At 39.8% G+C, this 22,022-nt stretch overlaps 1 protein-coding gene and 1 long non-coding RNA gene across 3 annotated transcripts in view; one reads left to right on the top strand and one right to left on the bottom strand.

The window, feature by feature from the left end:
• Positions 1 to 1,481: 1,481 nt before the first annotated feature.
• LOC113966802 (cytochrome c oxidase subunit 7A-related protein, mitochondrial) lies at positions 1,482 to 10,275 on the bottom strand. 2 transcript variants are annotated; one of them, XM_027681851.1, is made up of 3 exons: positions 9,919 to 10,275; positions 4,224 to 4,358; positions 1,482 to 3,325 (listed from the first exon to the last, which is right to left on the bottom strand). In XM_027681851.1, exons 1-3 carry the CDS (start codon positions 9,988 to 9,990, stop codon positions 3,182 to 3,184), a joined length of 351 nt encoding a protein of 116 aa, XP_027537652.1. In that variant the 5' UTR covers positions 9,991 to 10,275; the 3' UTR covers positions 1,482 to 3,181. The 2 variants fall into 2 exon arrangements, with proteins under 2 accessions (XP_027537652.1, XP_027537653.1); XM_027681852.1 differs by lacking the exon at positions 4,224 to 4,358 and having other exon boundaries at positions 9,919 to 10,258.
• LOC113966803 overlaps positions 10,075 to 22,022 on the top strand; it is a 21,192-nt gene continuing 9,244 nt past the window's right edge. Inside the window, exon 1 of the long non-coding RNA XR_003533963.1 lies at positions 10,075 to 10,136. This is a non-coding gene — a long non-coding RNA (uncharacterized LOC113966803). The remainder of the gene's footprint in view (positions 10,137 to 22,022) is intronic.

Below are 22,022 nucleotides of genomic sequence, written 5' to 3'. Positions count from 1 at the left end.
CAGAGAAATCATTTAAGAAGGAAAACCACTGTCTCTGAACAATAAGATAATGCCATCGGGGATGGATGATTATCCATGAGATAATTTTGTTCCAGAGTACCGTAAATCTCAGCTGCTTTCCCTTCCACACCCAGCACCTTGGGGTATGAGAGATTATTATTATTTATTCTCTACTGTACCTTCAAGCAAAAAAACACTAGAGTCTAAGCTATCATTTAAAAATGCACCTGGTTTTTTTCTTCCTCAGTTCTCGCTGCTGGTAGGTTGCATATTTTCTAAGACAAAACTGAGATGGTCTTGAAAAACAAGCAGAACATAACACACATGATGAAGTTGTAGTACTCATCAGGTTCTTACTTCTGGGGATGACATATTAGTCTTCTTGATTATGCAAGTCACCCCTAGTTCTCCTTACTTAAGACCTTATTTCACATCAGGTGGGGGTCAGACTACTTCTTTTAAAGGTAAGGGTGTTATTGACAGTTTAAGATGATGATTAGGTCTCTATCACAAGTAATAATTCAAAACACTAAAACCCTCTTGAATCCTCTCAGAAGTCTGGCATCAGAAATATTTTAAAACAGATATTTAACTGAGATTTTTTTTTTCTAGGAAGAAAAAGCGTTTACCATGTTGTAATTTCTTTATGATGATCTTAAAACTAATTGAGAAAAAAGGGGCAAGATTTTGCTGCCACAGCCTAACCTCCTGGTTATAGCTTGCAAGCTTTCCTGTTTTTCAGAACACTTTGCTGTCAGAATACAGAAATGCAGTCTCCTCTTTCAGGACTGGAGCTGTATCACTGGCTGCAGACAATCCTCTTTGTTCTTTAACCCCCAACTGAACCACGGATGTGAATCTGAGCAGCTGAAGCAGCACTCTCAACCTTCAGTGGGGTCAGTTTTGTGAGAAGGGCAAAGTGAAAATAGTTTTTCAAACTCCAAATGCTGGACAGAAAAAAAAAAAGGCGATGGATTAGGTAGTCTCTGTTTATTTGCAAAATCTGATGGTGGTGTCTCTTCCCTTTAGCACAAATGATTTTACCAGCTGACAAAGAGCTGGAAAAAGCTAGGCCCGGGGCAATAGGAAGACAATTCTGATATCCATAGCTTCAGCCATGACCTCTATAGCAATACATGAACTCAATCTCCCAGTTGATTTCCCTGTAGGCAAGCTGGACCTGAGTGATAAGTCGGTCCTTCTTTCCACAAGTACTTGAAGGGTATTCCCACTGGCTAATGAGCTACGGGACAACAGCTTAATTACTTTAACCACATCTGCTTTGCCAGCAAGCAGAAAGTTATCCTCTGTATAAACTTTAAAACCAGTTCTTTAAAACAAACAACCCCCCCAACAAAACAAACAAACAAACAAAAAAACCCCAAACCCACCCTCTACAAAAAAGCCCCAAACCAATTCAAAAAACTAAGAGCATGGAAATACTGAGCAAAACTCGTCTGCATGAAAATCTACCAGTCAAGTTTATGTGCAAAGTATCCTTTATTAGAAAATTCTTGTAGGCAGTGCTTAATAGATGGTAGGTAGGGAAGACAGACAATAACCTGCTATGCTGTTTTCTCTTTCTTATTTTCTTTCGGGGTTTTTTGTTTTGTGACTGGAGGGGGGTTGTTTTGTTTTTTCTAGGATTTAGCAGGCTACAGCAGAAGATTCTTAGTGCCATGGAAGCACAGACTACTCAGGATAAAATATTTTATCAGTAGAGGCAACACAGCTGTCAATTCCTGCAGAATTAAGTTATTCTATGCTATTCTTTGGCTCTTGCTGTGCTTACAGAATTATTTTTCCATGACTTAAATCTCTCTCATCCTGAAATACCACCATTGATTGAAACCTGAGATCACAATAAAAACAGCTATTTTTTTTCCCACGGAACAGTAATAAGGCTTTGATGTAACTTGACTGGAAAAAAAATCAGAATTTTTTTAGTAAAAGATTGAAAAAATGGAAGTTTTAGGTTCCTTTATCAACAGCTTTTCTTATTTACTTTGAAAGTTGTTTATGCAGAGTTCTGTGAGAGCTGGGTCTCTACAGAGGTCAGTAAATCCATGCTTATCCAGAGCCTCGGTGACAAAGAGTGAATAATCGATGTTCAGGGCCAGAGGAGGATCTATCAAATTAGAGGATGCTTTTTGTGAAGACTTGTATGAACCTTGCAGTCCAAGGCTATGCTATTACAAGGGAAAGGGAATCCATAAAGGGTTTTATTGACTTGTCCCTCTTCCACTCACACTACAAAGGAAATGTGTATGTGGGTACATAAATGTGTGGGTACTGAAAATAATAAGCAGCTGAGTTATGACAGTGGCCTGTTTCACCAAAGCTTATAGTTAAACGCTCAATGAGATCCAAGAGAGGGTTTTAAGAGATATACCATCTCAAAAAGACAGTAAGGTAGTTGAATCAATTGCCTGGTTTGAGATCTACAAGTTGATCTTAAAAATGTACCAATACGTTTATTTCCCTACCCGGCCAGCTGAAGTGGTCTGAAACTTTCAAGATTTGCCTGGTTTAATATTCATGCAGTTATCTTTATTGCACAATAATATAGTTTGACAAATGAAAGTTCCAAAACCCGGTAAAACTGATGCTACAATACTGGTGCACTCTGCTGCACACACTGATGGAATAAATCCACTTTAAACGCTTCAAGGAGTGAAGCCCTTTGTCCTGCAACCAGAGGTACAAATATTTAATAATATACCAGCATTTGGAAAAGTTACACTGCCATCTGCTTATGTAAAATGAGCTGTATATGACAGAAAAAGTTCCCAGTATGCTATAATAATTAAACTATTTGCTTTTAGTGTTTTGGAAACTAGCAGCATCCACTAAGAAATGTGGTTCATAGCCCACAAAGTATTTGTCCTGTCCTCTCTCTAACATTGTTTAAGTTGGGGGAGGGAAGGAAGGAAAAGCTTAACTTTCTCCAACTCTTTATACATTCCTGCGTGACAACAAAAGCTACAACCATATGTTAAAATTATGTATTTGGCCATTTATATTGTTTTTTAGAGTACATAAGGCAGTCAATTTAAAACCATTTTCTCCAAGAAATTTAATCTGAATAATGAACCCTATGTGACCACAGAATTAAGTGCAAAGAGATGCATGCAGGAGGTCCTTCAGAGAAGTGTTGAGAGTCCCATGAGTTGTGGTTCATTTATTTTTGTTGTCTTGGTTGTGAGGCCATGTACAGTGCTACCAGACAGTAGATAGTCCCGCCTATTGTTAGAGCCATAGTGGTCCGATAAAGCAGCCTGTCTGGCACTCCTCGTTTCAGGTGTACTGGCAATCCGTCTGTTTTCTGTGGGAACAGTTCAAAAAGAAAACAAACAAAAAAGAAATTAACGCCCGTACCAAGGTCATTAAGGAACAACTTACCCTGCGTAAATTAAGAGACTTCCAAGAGGGAAACTCCCTGACAAATAGGATACAATCAAGTGTATTCTGTGGTTTCCATCTAGCAAGCCAAATGCGCAAAGGCACGTTAATTTTGTTAGCCAAAGCTGTTAAGTGCAAGCAGAAAGAAAATATATTGAAATATTTCTCAAGAGGCCCTGGATGGAGAAAGTGTCACTAACAAAAGAACATGAAAAGGATAAGTATAAAAAAATATTCTCCAAGTCAGACTGACACACTCCACATTCAAGTGGCACGTAAGAGAAAAAAGGGAACATTATATGAAGCACATGCTTAAAAGAAAAATGCTTAACTAATTTGTTTTATGAAAAATCCTAGTATGCCTAGAAATTGCATAGCTAACAAACTGGCCTTGAAAACTTTACTGTGCTTTTCTTATACTGCATTATAAACAGCTTCAGTAATATTCAAATAACTATACACAGAATAGTAATGATCTGCTTTGCTCCTCCAGGTCTGCTTTAAGGCATACGCTTGGATTCTCTGGATTCCCAAAGAGAAAGGGCTTTTAACAGTCAAACAATAAAACAAACATCTTCTGAAGCCAGCAAAAAGACAGTGTTACTAGGCTTTCCACTTCCTGTATTTATCTCCTAGACAAGGCATATATATACTTTGTAGTACAGTACAAGTGTACAGGTCATACTGCACTTGGCATTTCTTGATTAGACTTTACAGAATTAGGCATTATAGAATGACAAAAGTAGTTAGCTACATTAAAATAAGGACAGATATGTCCCACTCTCCAGTTTTCTGTAAGTTACTCTCAAAGTTGTCATTACCTGAAAAATTTTCTGTAGGTCTGGTACCTTGTTTTTAACCAAGTAAGAATCAGTTGCTGGAAAATCTGAAGCAAGTTTACTTGTTGTCCCAAAAATCGGAGCTGGGGATTCAGTGGAAACTATTGGTTTGAGTCCCTGCATAAATAAAGATTAAAATATCAAGGTATATAACACTTGCAAATGTACCAATTGTCACATTAGGCAGGCACGCTGCCAATCATTACAAGGATACATTACAGAGACTATTTATCTGGTATGAAGACCTGTGACAATGAGCTCCAGACACACTGATGGCCCACTGATTTCTCAGCAACATCTTTGGGTCAGAGCTTAGCAAGGAAAATAGGAGCCTCCTTTGCAATTTCCTCATGGCATAAACTTATAGCTATTGTTTTTCAGTGCTAGTACTTGGTCCAAATTACTGCTTATATTTTGCACATAGTCAGACTATCCAGGACTCTCTCTGAGCAGTAGGATTAAAAACAAGGATCCTTGATGCTAGGATCAGAGTGAGGAATGAACTCTACCTCCTGAATTCTGCAAGCAGTAGCCATAAATAATTTGGCCTTGAATAATTTGGAAGCATATTTTGAGTCAAAAAAAAAAAAGGTTAGGATCACTTGTGTCATACAGAAGTCATAAGTGGTACTCAAGGACACTCCAGAGGCTCTGACATGGTAGATATTTTATGCAGATTCAACTACATCGTGTAATTCACATGTTGCTGCAACTTGCCATACCTCAGTGAACTCCACATAAGCAGCACAACTCAATTTCCCTTTGGTTCAGATGGTTGTACTCTACGTTTGCCATAACTAAAAACTACATAATCCAGTTCTGTGTCTGAGGGCACAAAGTCACAGCCATCATGACGTGTCTTCCTTGCCTTTATTATTCTAGTTAGATTTAAAAGTTATGTCTGGACACATGGCAGTGATTTTTATATTATGGCTCCTGAAACAGCCAAAATTTTTTTTTCTAAGTTGACTCAGAATTAAAAACATTGTACAGTTAAATTAATGCAACAGGTTTTCACTACAAACAGAAGCAGCAAGTGCTCTCCATGGGTCAAGTTCAGACTGCACTGAAATTGTAGTTTCTGTTGAAAGGACTAGTTGATGCATTTTGTATTTAAGAGAACTGCCTGAACTGTGTTTGAAGCTGGAAGCAGACTGGCACTCTTTCCCTTATGCCTGCCATAGACCAGACACATGTTTTCCATATGTAAACTCTCTGCTATAAGAGGCATCTTCAGCAAAAAGACCAGATTTCTCAACTTTCCAAAATAGCCTATGGAATGGTCATCAACGCTCTATCCTGAAGATGTGGGTTCAGCTTCCCACTGTTCTAGTGCCTAAATGAATATTAGAATCCATTTGTGACCTTCCTGGTTATATTTTGAAATACAGCAGCCAAAACTGCATTCTCTGGCATATTCAGTAACTACTGCCTTTCTACTGAATAGGCTTGTGCAGAAGGTAAGGACTGAATTATTTAAGAACCGTAACCAGTTCTGGTCATACTGGTAAGAAGGAAGCATCTAAGGAACTATTTTTAGCCAGGGGAAGTTACTGACTATATATCCAAGGCTAAGTACCAGCTACGTCAAAAGACTTGAAGAAAGCAATTTTGGACCACTTTTCTGCCTATAGGAACTTTAGGTACTTTGTTAGATTTGTCTTTAAAAGGTTGGTGATTTGATAGAACTACAGACCAGATGTTTACACTAAATGTGCAGCTGACTTTTTCTCCAAAACTTTTCCTGCCTTCTTGATTGTTAGTATTGCAACAAATGTGAAAATGTGCATCTTTCCTCTGCCTTAAAATTTCCAATTCTGAATCTCACTTTCACCTTCCTGAGAGCCCACTTTTACCAGAAGCAGTGCCATCTAGTAACTCCCACAGTTACTAAATCACTGCAATTCCTGCTTGTTGTGATCATGTCTTCTTTATTTCATGAACTATCTGTAGCATGTGACAAATGTAAATACTGAGAATTGGAGTAAGCTGCAAACTACTTCCAACAGTTTCATGATAAAGATATTTCTTTGATCATTCCGAAACTCACAGATAGGAGGCAACCCCTACCATTTGTTACTAGCACTAAAATTCCTGCACCTACAGGAGACTGCCTGCATGCAAGACACACTATGGATTACTACTGGAATAGTGAAATCAGTCATGTTAACAACTGTTGGTTATTGCACACTTCTTCTGGCTTTAGAAATACATTCCTGTTCAGACAGTTATAAGATCCCCCTTCTGCTGAAGCCGTAGCAGATTCAGACCCGACTCATAATAACCAACTTCATCATGAAATCGAATGAAACCACTTCAGAAAACTCATATAATTATCAGTAAATTACTTCTAGAGCAGCATGGCACCAGTTAAGAACATGATATGGCACTTTAAATAAAAACCACTGATGTGGTTTGCTGGCTCAAGGAAAGAGTACAACAAAACATGTGCTGCAGAAGGGAGACCACTCAGTTTGCCTAACGCTGCGTTAATCAGGGTCCCTCACACCTATGTAAAATTCCACTTGAATTCCATCCATGAATTGTGAATCTTGTGGTCAGCTCCACCCAAGCTCAGAAGCTCAGCTAAATCAGTGTAACTGCCTGGCTGTTCCTACTTGGTATTTGTCTGTGGTTATTGGCAAGTGCTTTATCTCAGACACAGCTGCTCGCTAAGCTTAGCGTGACTGAAGAGAAATCCTCAGTATAATGTCATGGCTGAATTTCACTGCAGATCATTTTTAAGTAAGAACTTAGACACCTTAAATGACCCTTGTCACTTGTATTTAACATTACTAAAACTATATTTAGGAGATTTAATAACATCAGTATCTGACTACAGTCCGGATAGTACTGAGGAATTAATGCCTCTACACATTTGACCTAAGCTTCATTAAAAAAAATGTTTCACATTGATAATTCCTCTTCTGAGATTAAGGTCCTTATCTTTTATTTCTAATCACTATAACATGGTTTTTACCCAATTTTTGGACAACGTACAGCAGAGGTAGTATGCAGAACAGTCGACATCAGCTGATTTTATCAGCACACTACAGCAAAGACTTTGTCAGATGCTGAAGTCCTCAAAGAAAGGTCAAGACATGTAGCTAATCCCAAATAGCAAACAGAATTCTCTGCCTACCCTGCTGTAGTGTTTGTTCCCCTCTCAGAGGTGTGAACGTCTTAGGACACAATATATCTGTCAGTTGGCCATCATGCTCAAAGTTAAAACAAATTTATCCCTTTCTAGTATGAATCTGCAAGTTAAATGGACATGTTCCCGACAGCACAGAACAGTTAAGGATTTGGAGCATAATTTAATGGAGACAGCATCACACTCAAATTTTTAAATGTTAGAGGCATTGCTCAAACAGATCAGAGAATAAGAAAGTAGAGAAAACTGAGGTAAGGACCAAAAGGAAAAGGGGAGAGAACGTTAAGCTGAGAATTAGTATTTCAGAACATGCATTGAAATAACTTTTATGAACTTGCTGAACAGACACCTCTAACCTAAACAGCAGGTCCTCCGTAGTAGAACACACCCCATTGTATGAGGTTAAATATATTTGTTATCTCTAACACAAAGATGCTCTTAGGTAGGATCACTTGAGCCTTTGTATTGGGATGACACACTTAAGGTAAAGTGATTTTGTGCACCTATTAAGGAACACCTATGGCATAAAAGGTTGACCATTATAGTTTCTCAACAAACTCCAAGCAATTCATAGGGGATAAAAATCAAAAGACCTGTGGTTCATGGGGAGTTTAAATAGATATAAGCAAAATAAGTTGTATGAAGTAAAGATCCGGTAGTGTAACTAAATTTCTACTTGGATTGTGTTCAGCCTCGAAGAACTAGGGAAAAGTTCTACAGAAAAAGTTCATATCCTTGTCCTCACCTGATATTTGAAACTGGTCCTACTGTTTGTACTTCAAACATAAGACACTGCTTTGAATTAATACTTTTTATTGCATTTGTAATGGTTATGGCAGTCATTGTCCTACCAAATATGAGAAGTAGTTTTCAACCTATTTGACTCATCAACTGCACCAGCTGAGGAAGTACCCATTCAAGCTCAGTCTACTTTATGTAACTTTGTTAAATGTAAAACTTAAGTCTTCTAAGAATGCTAGGACTGAGATGGAAAGAACAACACACATTTAAAACTCAGGGAATTTTTTTTTAGAATAAGCTGCTAGTTAAGTTATTGTCAGCAAAAGAATTTCTGAAAAACATTCTGACAGATACTTTGCAAGCCCATAATAAGCCTAAACCCAAACAGAGCACTTCCCATTTCCACTGGGAAGCGTTGCAATGTAACAGCACAAAATAGAGTGAATTATGACACTGATTATTTGCCTAAGCAGAATTTGAGTCACAGGATGCCTTCACTTTTTCAGAAACATCAAAATAAACAGAAGCATAAAAAGCAAACCACTTTTCATTCTGAGCTATAGTTTTATGAAATAGAGCAATGAAATTAATAAACAAAAATTTATTTCACTTTGGACTTAACACCTACTTATTCATGGGATTCTTTTCATATTTTAACTGCTATTTATTGAAAACATTTTTATCAGACTGATGCATCTGAATGTGTGATGTGGGAATTGAGTCAAACTAAGAAAAAATAAAAAAGGAAATTCTACCAAAAATCTGGCCTAGCCTAATAACATTGCAAAAAGGGACTGAAGGTAACTCTTTAAAATGTAGCTATTCTATTGCACAGCACATTTGTGTGACACAGCTGAGGACTAAGCTGTGTTAATAAGCTGATATGAAATATAGTACAGGAAAGGTGGTTTTTTATTTTGCCTTAAACAAACTTTTATAGATTTGTGTCCTCTCCGATAAAGGTTTTAATGCTTTCAGTAATTTTTTCTTCTACATTGACAGACAAGAGAGGGGACTGGCTGCAGGACTGCTCTGACCTGCAATTTACAGTCCTGTGTCTAGTTGTGGGCACCTCAATTCAGGAAGGACGCTGAGGTGCTGGAGTGAGTCCAGAGAAAGGGAACGGATCCAATGAGGGTCTGGAGCACAAATCCTATGAGGAGCAGCTGAGGAAGCTAGGGGTGTTTAACCTGGAGAAGAGGAGGCTCAGTGGTGACCTTATCACTCTCTACAACTGCCTGAAGGGAGGGTGTAGCCAGATAGGGGTCGGCCTCCCAGACAACAAGCGACAGACTGAGAGAACACAGTTATTATGCTGGGCCAGAGAGGGTTTAGGTTGGACATCTGGAGGAATTTCTTCACAGAAAGGGTGATCAGAAATTGGAGGTGCCCAGGGAGTTGATGGAGTCACCGTCCCTGGAGGTGTTAAAGTAAAGACTGGACATGGCACTCGCTGCCTCGGTTGACAGGGTGGTGTTCGGTCACAGGTTGGGCTCGATGATCCCTGAGATCTTTTCCAACCTAATTGATTCTGTGATTCTAAAACACCACCAGCCACTGCTGCAGCTCGGGGGCCGTCCCGTACGATGACGGTGTGTTAATCCCTTGCTGTGACCCCCGATACACCCACAGCCGACTCGGGGGCCGCCCCGCCGAGCGCGGCGTCCCGGCTCGCCCAAGGTCACGCGAGGGGCCGGGCGCGCTCGGTACACGGCGGGGCGGCCGATCCCTCCCCGGCTGAGCCGCCGCCCGGTGCCGCAGCCCCTGCCCGGGGTGTGTTACCTGCGGGTTGTAGGCGGCGGCCGCCGTGGCCCCGACGAGCCTCTGCGCGAAGCCGCTGAACTTGTAGTACATGGCGGGCGGGGGGGCGCCGGTGCGACCGCGCCGGGAAAGGACCCCCTTGCCACTGCCGGCTGCTCTGAGACGCACCGTTCAAGGGCCCCTCCGGCTCGCGGACAACCGGTACGGTCGCCTGCGCGGGAAACCGCCGAAGGAATAAGGTAAAAAAACAAACAAACAAAAGAAATCCGGAAAAATACAGGAGCCTGTACCAGGCAGCGGGAGCGCCTCTCTTCCAAGCACGCCTGGCGCTCGCGAAGAAACTGAGCCTGGCGACAATTTTGAATCAGGCAAAAAACCCGGGCCTCCCAAGCAAGCCGGGTAGGAGCGCGAAGGGCGGTGGGAGCGGGTGTGTCTTACGTCGGCCAATCAGCTCGGGCGGGAGGTGAGGCCCCGCCCCCTGGCGGGTGCGATGGGGGCGCCCCGGGGCAGGGGGTGGGGCCGCGGGAGCGCGCGGGTCACACGGGGCTCTTGCGCGAGGCTGCGGCGGCGCCACAGGGACCGAGCCGCGCGCGTCGCCCTCCGCCCAGCGCGCGCCGCGCGTGAGGGAGCGGGTGCGTTTGTGTTCGGGTCCACTCTGAACGGGGAGGGTGTGCGCTCAGTCGGGTGCGTTACCCGGTGTGCAGCAGGCCAAGAATCACGGAATCAAACAGGCTAGAAAAGACCAGTGAGGTCATCGAGTCCAACCTGTGTCTGAACACCACCTTGTCAACTAGACCGTGGCACCGAATGCCACTTCCAGTCTTTCCTTAAACACCTCTGGGAACGGTGACTGCACCACCTCCCTCGGCAGCCCATGCCAATGTCTAATTACCCCTCTGTGAGGAAATTCTTCCTGATGTCCAAGCTAAACCTTCTTGAGGCTGGCACGTCTTGAGGCCGTGTCCTCTCATCCTGTCACTTGTTGCCTGGGAGAAGGGTCCGACCCCCACCTGGCTGCAGCCTCCTTACAGGTAGTTGCAGAGAGGGGTGAGGTCTCCCCTGAGGCTCCTTTTCTCCAGGCTAAACACCTCCAGCTCCCTCAGCTGCTCCTCATAAGACTTGTGCTCCAGACCCTTCCCCAGCTTTGTTTCCCTTCTCTGGATGTGCTCCAGCACCTCAATGTCCTTCCTGAACCGAGGGGCCCAGAACTGAACACAAGACTCAAGGTGTGGCCTCACCGGTACTGCGTACAGGGAAGGTATCACTTCCGTAGTCCTGCTGGCCATATTCCTGCTGATACATTGATTATTTATTTCAGAGTTGTGCAAGCCTGGATGCTTGGTGGTGGTGTACAAATCAAGCGCACCCACTATCAAAACTTACTATTTATATGTTTTAGCAAACAAAGGCATTTAGTGGCTACAAGTTACATAATTTTCTTATTGATTCTATTGGTTAATTTTTCTCTCTCTTCTCATGCCAATTAGTCTGCATTCTCATTCTTTCTCTTGAATCGATGGGTTTCTTGAGTCGGTGGTCTGCGAGTCGGTAATTTTGGTCACGCTCTCCCCCTGCAAGAATTACCTTTCACCCAGTTGGAGCTGATTCAGCACAGTTGCTGAGTTGTCTTTATTGGTTTCTTACTTGGGAGTTCTGCAAAATATCTTTGTGGCCCATAAATTCTACATTCTTTGTGTCCACTCTCAGTGGTACATCCTTCTTCCCAAGCTTTGTTAATCTCCCCCTAGACCTGAGATCACTGGAGCGTGTCAAGCCCTAAACCTTAACAAGGCAATTCTCCCAACAAGTAATTTCTCTTTCTAAAACCACCGTCACTTAGAGCTTGCTTGTTAGCTTCCGTCTTTTCATGGATTAAATCTCCTTTCTTGTTGATAGGGCCTGAAAGTACTCAATGATCAAACATCAAATTATGTCCTTTCCTAAGAAAATGTTATGTATTCCACATTTTGCAAAAGGGAGAGCAGCAGTTTTGTTTTCTAGGACTTAATCTCTGTGTGTCCACTCTAACAAGTTATTCAGGTGTCACTAGCAAGTGATTCCCTTCTATTCTGCCATCTTTCGAAAACATCTGAAATGTATAATTCATTGGGTAAAATAAGACTTTTGTTAAATGAAATCAGTATCACGAACCAGGGGAATGTAATATGAGGCTGCTTCTGAGTTTAACATTCGTGAGAAGTCAAAATAGAGCCTTGAGTTGTCTTGGATTTATCCCCTTGTGAACAGACATGTCCTATACAGGATAACCACTGCTCAGTAACGAGGAAAGCTCTTGGGAGCCCTGTACATCCATTTACTTTTGAGAGCAGGGCTATGAACCAGAAGTGTAGATCCTTGCTGCACTGCTTTTTACCTGTGCCTGTTGCCCTGAAAGCAAGTTTTCTTCTTGGTGAAATTTTAATCCCTCAAACTCTGTCTGTGCTGTCCTCTCACAGAGAGAACCAGCTGGATGCTCCATACGTGATACCCTGTGTCAATGTTCTGACTCTGGGTTAGGAACATTAACTGGAAAGGATATGTTATTTGCTCAGCAAGTAGGAAATTTATGGAAATATTTTGTAAATGTTACAGGAAGAATTGTGAAATCCCTGTAGCTTTCAAGAGTAGGCAGTATTAATGAACTGGAAGATGTGCTGCATAATTTAGGGTGGAAAAGAATTTATTCCCAAGAAAAATAAACTAAAAGTTATGTTTGATTACAAGTCTGCCTGTAATGGAGCAGAAGACCCTGAAGATGAGATGTACATATTCCTTTAGAGTGTAATGCTGTGAATCATGGCTAGGTTTGTTTGGTAACAGTCCTGACCTATTGAAATCCGTGGGATCTAGCTCATATTATAATGTTGCTGGAACCTTTCCTGGGCATATTTGTCTGCAGCTGCACTATAGCTCCTCCTGCTCAGGTCTTCTAGCATTTGCCAGAAAAAATAGGTGTGCATGGTAAGTTCACTAAGGTTGTGTTATATTTTGTTTTTCTGCCCTTAATACATGCTACAGTACCAGAGGAGCAGAGGTTTTGAGGCAGGTCATGCATTGACATAACACCATTGTATAACTAGTCTTGCTTCGTTGTTTTCTTGAATCAAGTTCTTGAAAAGTCACTCAGTATTGATTGAAAGCCACAGAAAGAAAAGGTTCATGCCCTGGAGCTCTGAGGAGGCTGTAAAAAATGTACAAATTTATCCTCTTTTTCAGTTAATCAATTTAAGTCTTGATGCTTAAAAGTAAGCTGTGAAACTTTGCTGCTTCAAGCTGTTGGAACAAAACCTAGGTGTGATCTTCCTCTTGTTTTAGCTCACAAAATTGAAGATGGGGAGTTGTTTACCTTGCAAGAGAGCTGCATGGGAGGATGACATGAATAAAATTACAGTTACAAGTGGAGCTCCTGCTGTTGTTCATGTACCACAGGAGCATGGGAACATTCTATGAAAAAAATAGCATGAAGTCTTTCCTTTAAAGGAAGAAACTTGGTTTTGTCTTAGACCTTTGGTTCATCTTTTGCTTTAGTCTCTAGACTTTTGCCAAGACTGCTTTGCTTATCAGACTTGCTGACTTAATGGGTAATTAGGCTGTAAAACTTGCTGCCATAGGAAGTAACTGGGGCATAATGAGGCCGCTCACCCTAGCAGGGTTCAAACAAAGATGGGGCATCTTTGAAGACCATAAAACTGTGTACAGTTAATAGAAGCAAAGTGTCCTGGAAGGAAAAGCCTTCCTCCTCTGGACTTTAAGGTGAGCCCTGAGTTTGAGATGAACAATTCATGGCGACTGGCATTTTGACATCTGGTCTGTTAGAGATTTTATATCTTCAACTGCAGTGTGGTATTTGCAGCAGCTAAAGACAATAGGATCCTGTAGTTTATTCAGTTTTTTACAGATTTTTAAGATCACTGGTTTTATACATGCAAGTTTTTTTATCATGGCTTGTTCTTGGAATAGCAGTAAGATTATGTTTCAAAATAAGTAGATTTCTGGGAGTGAATGAAAGAAGTAGAGTATCTTGAGCTCATTCTGCTTTTTTGTTGTTGTTGTTGATGCTGTGATTATTGTATTTATTTTCTTTCTGAGGATAAAGAACAAGACCTTAATCGATTGCTTAATGAACAAAACCTTCATATGCTGATCATTATTTCAGCACAGATGTCTGTAACTCAGATTCTGTCAATCTACCCATGCAACTCTGTTCTTGAATTGCTAAGAACAACTGTGTGGGTGGATTTAGAACATTAAATTGCCATGTGCATTTATGTTTTGTTTATGCAGTACTCATTTTTAAGAGTACTAGATTGGATTTGCTTAATGTTTGCTTTGTGTTGTGTATACATAGGATATACAAACCCCCAAACTAGAAGATGATCACCTAGCATAAACTATTAATGCAAGAGACTGATATTGTAAACATGTTCAATTTGAATTATCAACTAAAAGAAATAAATTCAGTCTATACACAGACTAAGGTGTTAGTTACTTCTAAAACCTGTACCTGAATTTATTGGTGCTTTATTGCCCATACATACTGAATGCAGCAGAGATAACTCTTGGAAATAGGCTTCTATTGCCAGCTAAGAGATTTCTCTTTCATAGATCAAACAATACTGAAAACTATTAAAAATTGTAGTTTTTTAATTTTAAAATTGTCATAGACTTACAATATTAATATACATTTAACCAAAGGCTTTACTGTGTATCTTTCTTGTAAGACTATTCTTGGGTTTTTTTGAGGGAGATAGTGTTAAGGAGGCAGCCATTTATATCTTCTCTATGAATTTAGAAATAATTCCTATTTTACTCCTGTTTCCTGGGCACTTCTTTGTCTTGAGATAAGGCTTCTACATGTGAAATACTTGATAGCAATAGTTATTCAATAGCAATAGCAATTTTGGCAATAAGGGCGCTGTGTTGACTGCAGTATGATGGGGATCAGGAATCTTTTTTGAGGTGTTGAATCTTATCTGGGGATGTCTCCCTCTTGTTGAATCTATATAGTATTCTTTCCAGGTTCTCGTGCAGAACCTGTCTGAGAAAGTAAATGAACAGAAAACTTTATGATGTAATTATTGTAAAGACTAATGACTGAAAAATAGTTCTGGGGCAGTTATGTTTTTAATAGACTGTTTCTCTGCAGTTAGTTATTCTCTGAATAAAAGCAGAATAGAAATTGTGAAAACAATGGTTTATTCCAGGTAAGCAATGAAGTATTCTTTTATCCTCCAGTTTCCAGATGTGAAAAGCATTATAGGAACCTACAGTAAATATTACTCTCACTATTTTTCAGCTTTGTTGTCATTGCTTTTTTTTCCCCTTGATTTTCAGAATTGCAGAAGCAAAGGTAAATTTTTCATCTGATTGAGACATCGGTGTTGGCTGTCAGTAAAATAATAATTACCTAAAAGCCCTATTTATTCTACTCTTGAGAAAATAATCTTGAAATCCCCAGGCCATATCTCTATGGCTTACAACACTTTCCAGTTTTGAAAAGCTGTACTGTAAGGTTCGATATTTTGCCTCTTTGTTGACTTTGATAGAGATAATCATAGCTCAAAGTTTCTCTATGTGTGCTTTCTACTGCAACATATTTTTTCCTTTACAACTAGAAGGGAAATCTCATGATGGCAGTACCTTATTATTCCTAAACTTTTTATTTATATACTATATGCATAGTAAAATAGGCTCCCAAATAAAATTAACAGTATGTCTGGAGACTGAGAGATAAAATGCATCTGCAGGGTTTTCTGTTTTCACAATGCTACCACGGTCTTCTTTCACCTCTTCCTTCTCCCTCCCTAGGCTGTAAGCATTTCTCCCAAATAGTCAACAGTCCACAGCAAAAGTTTATTTATCTCAGATATGTTATAGATACTAGGAGGATCTGCATTATCCTTATATTGAATTTCTTCTTGTCCTCTCTTCATATGCAAATTCATTTTGGATTGGAGTCCAGAGACAACCACATCCTCAGTGCAGCATTATAACAAACTTTCCTGAATAAGGCAAGATTATATTATAAAACAAAACAAACAAACAAACAAAAGCCAACAAACAACCCCTCCCTTGCAATCATGTTAGAGGCAATGTTCTTAGACTGAATGAATAAGAAACCAGGACCTTGCAGTGCACCATGGCTGCTCAGCCAAGACACAGTCTAAGAAAAGCCTCAACTTGCAACTCTAGCGAAAGTTCTGCAGTTCCGTGGATCCACAAATGTAAAACAAAAGTTGTCCAGTATGTTAGAGAGGAGAAACTGAAATATAAGGAGCAAAAAGAGAAATTTCTTCCAGATGTACTCAGCTGAGAAGCTTTTAATCAGTAATATTCTTTTGAAGTGAACCTTGAAGTCATATCTAGGCTTGGTTTGTATCACCGAGCAGGCTTGGAGCTCCCAGATTGGATATCATTTTGGATGAAGCTGGACTTCCTGGTCGACTGTAAGATGCATTTTAGTAACAAACATAATGTATTTCACTTGCCAACAAGCGTTCAGTCAATAGGAGCAAACCAGAACTAGTCTGAAGCAACACCCCTGAAATGTATATAGTGTGAATGTCAGGTCCTCGACATCAGCACATTGCTCCTCTTCTGTCCATGGCTTTCAACAGTAGGTACAGTCTAGCAAATTGTGGAAAATGAGATGTGAGGATGGATTTTCTAGATTCTAATACCTGCCTGGAATCCCAGTCACAGCTATTACCTTGAAGCCCTTCTTTCAAGTATTTCCACGGGATAAAGCCATTCAGAGGTGGCTAAACTATCACTATACTTGGATGGAAGGTCCATCTTGGCTCAGGTTATTTGTCAGCAGGCTGTATTCTAAGGGGTTTCTATTTGACTATTAACAAAAAAAAAAAACCCAAACAAAAAACCCCACCATATTTAAGTTCAGTTATATTCATGTCAGTTAACTGGTTACTTAAGAAATCTTTCTCATAGAAAAAGTCTTGTTTTATGAATCATTTACCACATCAAAGGTAACATAAAAATAGATTTCTACCATGAGATCAGTGTCTCCTGCATTGAAAATAATGCACAGTTTTGACTACATTTATTTTTGAGAATTGTATTCTGCCAGCAGCAGGAACCATTACTCTGTGATACCTTTCAACTGACAGTCTCCTAATTATCTTTCCTGCAGCATCATAGGGTCTCACTGATATTCTGTAAGCATGTTACTTTTATGGTTTAGTCTCTTCAGATGGCTGTGTAACTCGGGTCTGTTTCAGGAAGTCGTGAAGGTTTTTTGATGTGTTTCCCCTTTGCCTTGCCACATTATCAATGATGTGTTTTTCTTTTTAAATGCTCTCTTTGCTGTTGTGTAGTTGTCTGTGCTTTCTTATTGCCATCAGAACAGGGATACTGTAAAACTGGGAGTACAAGCAGATGAAAGAACTATCTACTACTTATCACAGCATTTCCCTGCATAGGAGAAAGAAGTTCAGAAGATTAGGTAACAGTGTGGGAGAACACTGATAAAGTCCCTAGTGAAGGGAAGAGGGAAGCTCAGTAGCAGCTCTGCTGGGAAGAGGAGTGAAGTGTGCTGGAGTGAGTAGAGTAACAGCAGGGAAAGCTGAAAGGAACTGTTCCCGAGCCAAGTCCTTGCACACTTCAAAGGGTTGGATAGTTGCAGAAATAGGGAGCCCTCCAAGTAAATGCTGCCTGCTACAACTGCCTCTGCATTGTGCAAGAACTTTGGTAAATCACACACAGCCTTACAGAGCCTATAGTTAGATTGCATCTCTATTTATAGTTTCCTCCCAAGGAAGAGACAACCTGTGTGAGTGCAGGTCTCTGTTTGTGGATGAAGCAGTTGCTGACCACACAGTCTGAGTAAAATTTTGTTGAAAACGTGTCTTTTGACAACATCCTCCCTCCTAAAGATTTTTCACAGTAAATTTTGCTGAACCATATCTGGCTCCCTTATCTTGCGTAGGTTCTGTGATGGCAATTGCTAACATAGAGTTTCATTTGGCTCAATATCTGGAAGCTAAGCTTTTTAAAAGAGAAAATCTGAGTTCTGCTTTCGCAGAGAGTATTAAAGCTTGCAGTACCATTGGTGGGGCAGGCGTGTTCATTTAAGAATGATGTATCTTATTCTGCAGCCTGAGGGAACTGAAAAGGAGTGGTGAGGAGGTGCCAAACTCCTCAGAACAGAAATTTGGCACCATGATTTTACTTGCTTTTTGCTTTACATAGTCTTGATTGTTTCCCCTTCCTGATGTAATTCTCTTTCTAGATTTTGCAGTGTGGACCTGACGTGATCATGGTTTCATGAAGGATTCCACATCTCCTTTAGGCTACAGTGTTTGTTGTTTACTGTTCAAAGATAGAATGAAAACAGTTCTATGAATCCCCAGAATTGCTGGAGGCGCCACTTTGACTCCGTTAAATTGCTTGTCCCAGATCCAGTCGCCACCAAACAGTGTCAGATTATTATAATTTGAAACTACAAACTCAAGCTTCTTAGCACTCACTAAACATTTGCCTTGTACCGTAGAGATTACACTGGCATAACAGGAACCCAATTACTACAAGTTCTTCCTTTGCTTTAAAAACCTTTCTTAAAGCTGGTTTAAAAAAAAGAAACCATAAAATATGATTTGCACATTTCATAGATAAGGAGAAAACAAAAGACCTAGTAGAGAGTTTATGGATTATTGATGACTACTGGTAAAAAACTGCAATTCTACAATGGACTTAGTCAGTTTTCCCGCTGAACTGTAACATTCGAGCTGAATATCTTTTGATTCAGGAGATCTGTATCTCTCATTGGAGCGGTGAAAATACCTAATCAAGTGCTGTAGTGCTTATCTTCTTGCTCCATTCTCCAGCAGGATGGGATGGCAGACAGTGATTTTAGAAATACTTGGTCCCAGCGCAGAAGCCTGCTGGTGTGGCTAGCAGAAGAAAGAAAACGGGGCAGTTCGGAAAAGGGTAAAAACCAAAGGGGAAAGAAGTTGGATGGAAAGTCTGGCAAAGGAAGAAAGCAGAGATGCATTTTCAAGGATGGTGTGGCAGGACAGCAGCAGTGATGGCGAAGAGGGCTGAAAAGCATAGCAAAGTCCTCTTGAGTTTAGTGTCTGAGAGTTTTCTCTCTTTTTTTTCTATCTGCATTGCATGTTCTTAGTTTTTGGTGAGTCACTTAGAAAGGACTTCATTACACAGAGCCTTTTGCATTGTTTGGTTTAGTATTTTTAACCTCTCTATATCTCTCTATCTCATTTCCTTTTTTCACTAATTAATCTTCCATGTGCTCTCTGCAATGTTCCTTTAGTTCACATGACACTCCTGAACTCTAAGTAGGAATAAATCCCCCAATCAGAGAATATAAATGTAGTGATTTCTCTTACAGACCTTAAACTGTTTTTTTTTAATACAACAGTGAAATCCTACCAGTTTCCAAGACCGGTAGTTGATTCTAGCATGACTCTACTACATGCTGGTGGAAGTGGACCAGCCAGTGGAAGTGTACTGTCCAAGCCTGGCTAATTTGTTTTACAACTTCTTGGTAGAAACAGAAGTTAAGAGTAATCAACCAAAAAGTAAAAATCTGTAACTCTGACATCCCATGGGCAATTCAGCTGTCAAGTTCACACCTGTTGGCAGAAGCAGATGGCCAAAGGCAGATAGGTGATCTTTACTGCAGAGTTGTGAATGGATTTGAATGGCCTGTGGGATGTGAAGCACCAGGATAAGACTGTAGATCAAGGATGGGATGCATATGATTTAGGCTATTTTGTATTGCTTTGTAAAAGCTTTGCTTTGCGTGACTGTTTCTTCCCATTATATATGACATTTATTGTGGGGGAGAAGAGAGCTTCTTATCCTACACTGACACAGAGAAATGTATGGATATTTCTTCTAAGCTATCTAATCTGAACTGCATTTCAAATGTGAATGGGACAGTCTATATGAAGAGAAGGCAAAGGTAACAGCAGCTTCAGTTCATGGATGTTAATGTTTAACCTTAATGCTTCTTGAGTGAGGATCAGGTGAAAGGAGAAAGCTCTAAGGGAACAAGATAGAGATGCTGAAGATGGAGTGTGCCATAAAGAGGGAAGCAGATGAGTTTCATGGTCCCTGGTCTTGCATTGAGGGCAACCTGGCACTTACATTCAGGACTTTGTCTTCCATAACCCAGATGAAAAATAGTTTTCTAAAACAACAAAATATCATCTTAAAGATTATATACACTGCTGGTTGCCTTGCTCCCTTGAAGAAGATTTTTCTTTTCCAACATATCTGATTTTTAAGCCTCTTGAGTCAATGGAGACCAAAAAGCTGCTGTGACCTGTAGGCTGAGTTTGTATCAGAGAACCCAACAGGTAGAGCCTAAAGATACTGCACCTAAAGGCAGAGATACTCAAGGAATCCATGTAAATTTGAGGCCTATAAGCAAGAATCTCTAGTAGGAATCCACACTTTTAGATTTGTATTTAATTTTTTTTTATTGAAGTAATTTTGTTAGTGATGCTTTTCTTTTCAGTCGTCCTCTGCATGACTTTACTTATTGAATATATTGTTGGAATTGTTTTTCTCTTTTAGTCTTTAATGGCATCTAGATAACAGCATCAAGATTCAAGATGCCATTCTAATAAACAGCCCCAGTTTTACTCATTCGTAGCATCCCATCAAATGACATCAAGCTCAAATATTAAACCCTAATGACAAAAGTCATGGTTAGATGCTGTGCTGTCTTGGCACAGCCAGTGCAGCTGATAAGGCCTTTAGCATTGTAGAAAAAAACTGTCTTCTAAGTGCTGCATTCTCTGGGAGGATCTCTAAATTGAGAAGAAAAAAAGTTGTATTTGAGCACTTAGTACTTAACAGTATATCAGACTCAATAGATAAGCTACACTCATGCTACAGAGAAGTACCGTGTTGCTTGCTTGCACTGTGGTCTGCATGCCGTTTTTGATTTGTGTTTCAGTCTTGGATCATACTGTTTTTGGGAGCAGTATTGTAATTTTGGTCTGTGGCTGTAGAGTCCTTAGAACAATGGAAACCTGATCCTCACTGTGGCTCCAAGTTGCTACTTCAATATTGGTAAATGAGCAGTGCAAAGAAGTATAAAAATGATCTTGAAGGATTTCTGGAGTACGTGGGAAAGAATTCCAATATTGAACTTCTAGATTTCCTAGATTTTAGTGAACCCCTTCACTGTTTTCTGTTTTAAATTCTTATGGCAAACAAATGTATAAAATGTTCCCCAAGGCAGCAAGAATCAATCTTATTTTTGGGGGTTCTATGTATTTACAGTTGCATCTCAGATTGATGGGAGGTGCAAGTGCTGAGCATATTTGAAAAATAGTAACTGTGTTAAAACATTAAAAAAACCCTTCTGCTTCCAAATATTTTAGCAGTTCTTTTAGGAAAAATGCTTCTAAAACATACTTCTATGACTATGTGGACATCTGCTTCATTTCTTTTCTGACTGATTTTATGTAAAACCTCTAAAACTAATAAATAACATATGAGAAGTAAAAACGCTCATGATTTCTAAATGAAAAGTCTGTTCATTTTCATAATAATGCAGCAGGCTAGTGCCAGTATAGTTCATAATTCAGTGATCTCTTAAAATATTCAAACTTTTTTAACAAGAACATTAATTGTGATTATTTTTGGAAGTATTTTGAAATGGCTGCATTTAAAGAATCAAGGCAGTGTCTCAGATCCATTCACAATGATGTAAGGATTGCATTGGTGAAATTTCTAGTTGTGTTGACATTCTGGAATGAATATTATGTTGATATTTGTGGGTTTTTTTGTTTGTTTCCTTTTTTGTTCTGGGTTTTGGTTTTGTTTTTTAATATAAGTAAGTTTCAGTGAACTTGAAGACAAATTCCATCCATTTTTCTAGACTTGTTTTTATAAATATTCCCTCAGGAATAATATATGTGTTATATGGCTGTTTTTTCATTTTGTTTTGACAGTTCTGCAGTCCACAATTATGACAGATATTCAGTTGCTGAAGAATAGCCCTGTGTAGGTTTAACTTTATTTTTTGCTTCAGACTAATTTCTCAATCAAATATTCAAATTTTATATTGATTATAACTCCTAGGTTCTAAATGGCAGACTTCTCAGTAGTCAAAAATTGTTAAAGGAAAGAGT

Source organism: Neopelma chrysocephalum, unplaced genomic scaffold (assembly GCF_003984885.1).
Source record: "Neopelma chrysocephalum unplaced genomic scaffold, ASM398488v2 Primary Assembly neopelma1_61b, whole genome shotgun sequence".
NCBI lineage: Eukaryota > Metazoa > Chordata > Aves > Passeriformes > Pipridae > Neopelma > Neopelma chrysocephalum.
The sequence above is the reverse complement of the archived record's forward strand: the minus strand, read 5'-3'. Positions and strand labels throughout refer to the sequence as shown.

Bases quoted from the DNA above. Each gene is read 5' to 3' on its own strand.
- LOC113966802 (XM_027681851.1), bottom strand. From the start codon at position 9,990: ATGTACTACAAGTTCAGCGGCTTCGCGCAGAGGCTCGTCGGGGCCACG. The intron at 4,359-9,918 runs GTAACACACCCC...TTATTTATGCAG, and splicing joins CCGCCGCCTACAACCCGCAG to GGACTCAAACCAATAGTTTC. The intron at 3,326-4,223 runs GTAATGACAACT...CTGTTCCCACAG, and splicing joins ACCTACAGAAAATTTTTCAG to AAAACAGACGGATTGCCAGT.